The sequence below is a fragment of the Tupaia chinensis genome, unplaced genomic scaffold (assembly GCF_000334495.1).
Source record: "Tupaia chinensis unplaced genomic scaffold, TupChi_1.0 Scaffold000330_1, whole genome shotgun sequence".
NCBI lineage: Eukaryota > Metazoa > Chordata > Mammalia > Scandentia > Tupaiidae > Tupaia > Tupaia belangeri.
Window position 1 is genome coordinate 618,473 of NW_006159824.1, and position 814 is coordinate 619,286.

The 814-nt window shown below is 66.8% G+C and overlaps 1 protein-coding gene across 1 annotated transcript in view; it reads right to left on the minus strand.

Moving 5' to 3' along the window:
• Positions 1-814, minus strand: part of KDM6B (lysine demethylase 6B) — a 26,159-nt gene that overhangs the window by 6,475 nt on the left and 18,870 nt on the right. The window contains exon 13 of the mRNA XM_027773204.1: positions 1-807. This exon is cut by the window's left edge and continues 675 nt beyond it. Within this exon, the coding sequence (XP_027629005.1) occupies positions 1-807 (807 nt within the window). The remainder of the gene's footprint in view (positions 808-814) is intronic.

An 814-nucleotide genomic window follows, 5' to 3' on the forward strand; every position in this document is an offset into this window, starting at 1 on the left:
GGAGGGGGTCGTGGGGCCAGGGGCTGGCTCTTCGCCTGCCCTGCGCTCCCGGGCCCAGGGCCCGCCTGAGGTAGAGAACTGAGATGACGAGGAAGCTGAGGGCTGTGGGGAGCCCTGGGCGCTAGGGGCCACTGAGGTGGGCGTCGGGGCGGTAGCACCTGATGGGGGAGCAGGGGAATACTGAGTGGTGGGTGAGGACCCCGCCCGGGTGGAAACAGCTGCCCCAGTCCCCCGATAACAGTACTTCTGTCCCTCCAGCACGGAGGCCAAGGATTTGAGCAGGCTGGCTGGGCTGGCCGTTGGGGGAGGCGGGGGTGGTGGTGGCTGTGGCTGGGGGGGGGGGGGGACCACGCCTGCCCCCTGTTGCTGCTGCTCTTCCTCCTTGCGAATGGATTCATCCAGCATCTTCATGATATTGGCCAGCCCATCAGGCAGGATCTTGAATTCAGCTGGCTCCTCAAACTGGTCCTCCAGAGGGGTGGGGGGAAAATCAAAGAGTCGCGGGCCTCGGGCAGGCAGCTCCCCAACCCCAGACGGCACAGGCTGGGGGGCTTTACTCAGAGGGCCCGGGGGAGGACCCGGCCCCACCTCGGGGGTCTTTGGGAAGGAGACCCTGGGCCGGGGGCTCTCCGGGCGCCTGAAACTTCCTGAGGTATTTTGGTGACAGGAGGAAGAAGGGGCTGGAGTTAGGGCAAGAGTCAGGGGTGCAAGAGGTGGGTCCTGGGGGCTCAGTGTTGGGCTGGGGTGCCGGGGAAGGGGGTCCATACTTCTGGCCAGATAGGGAGGTGGGGGGGAGGGCACAGGCCCAGGGGGG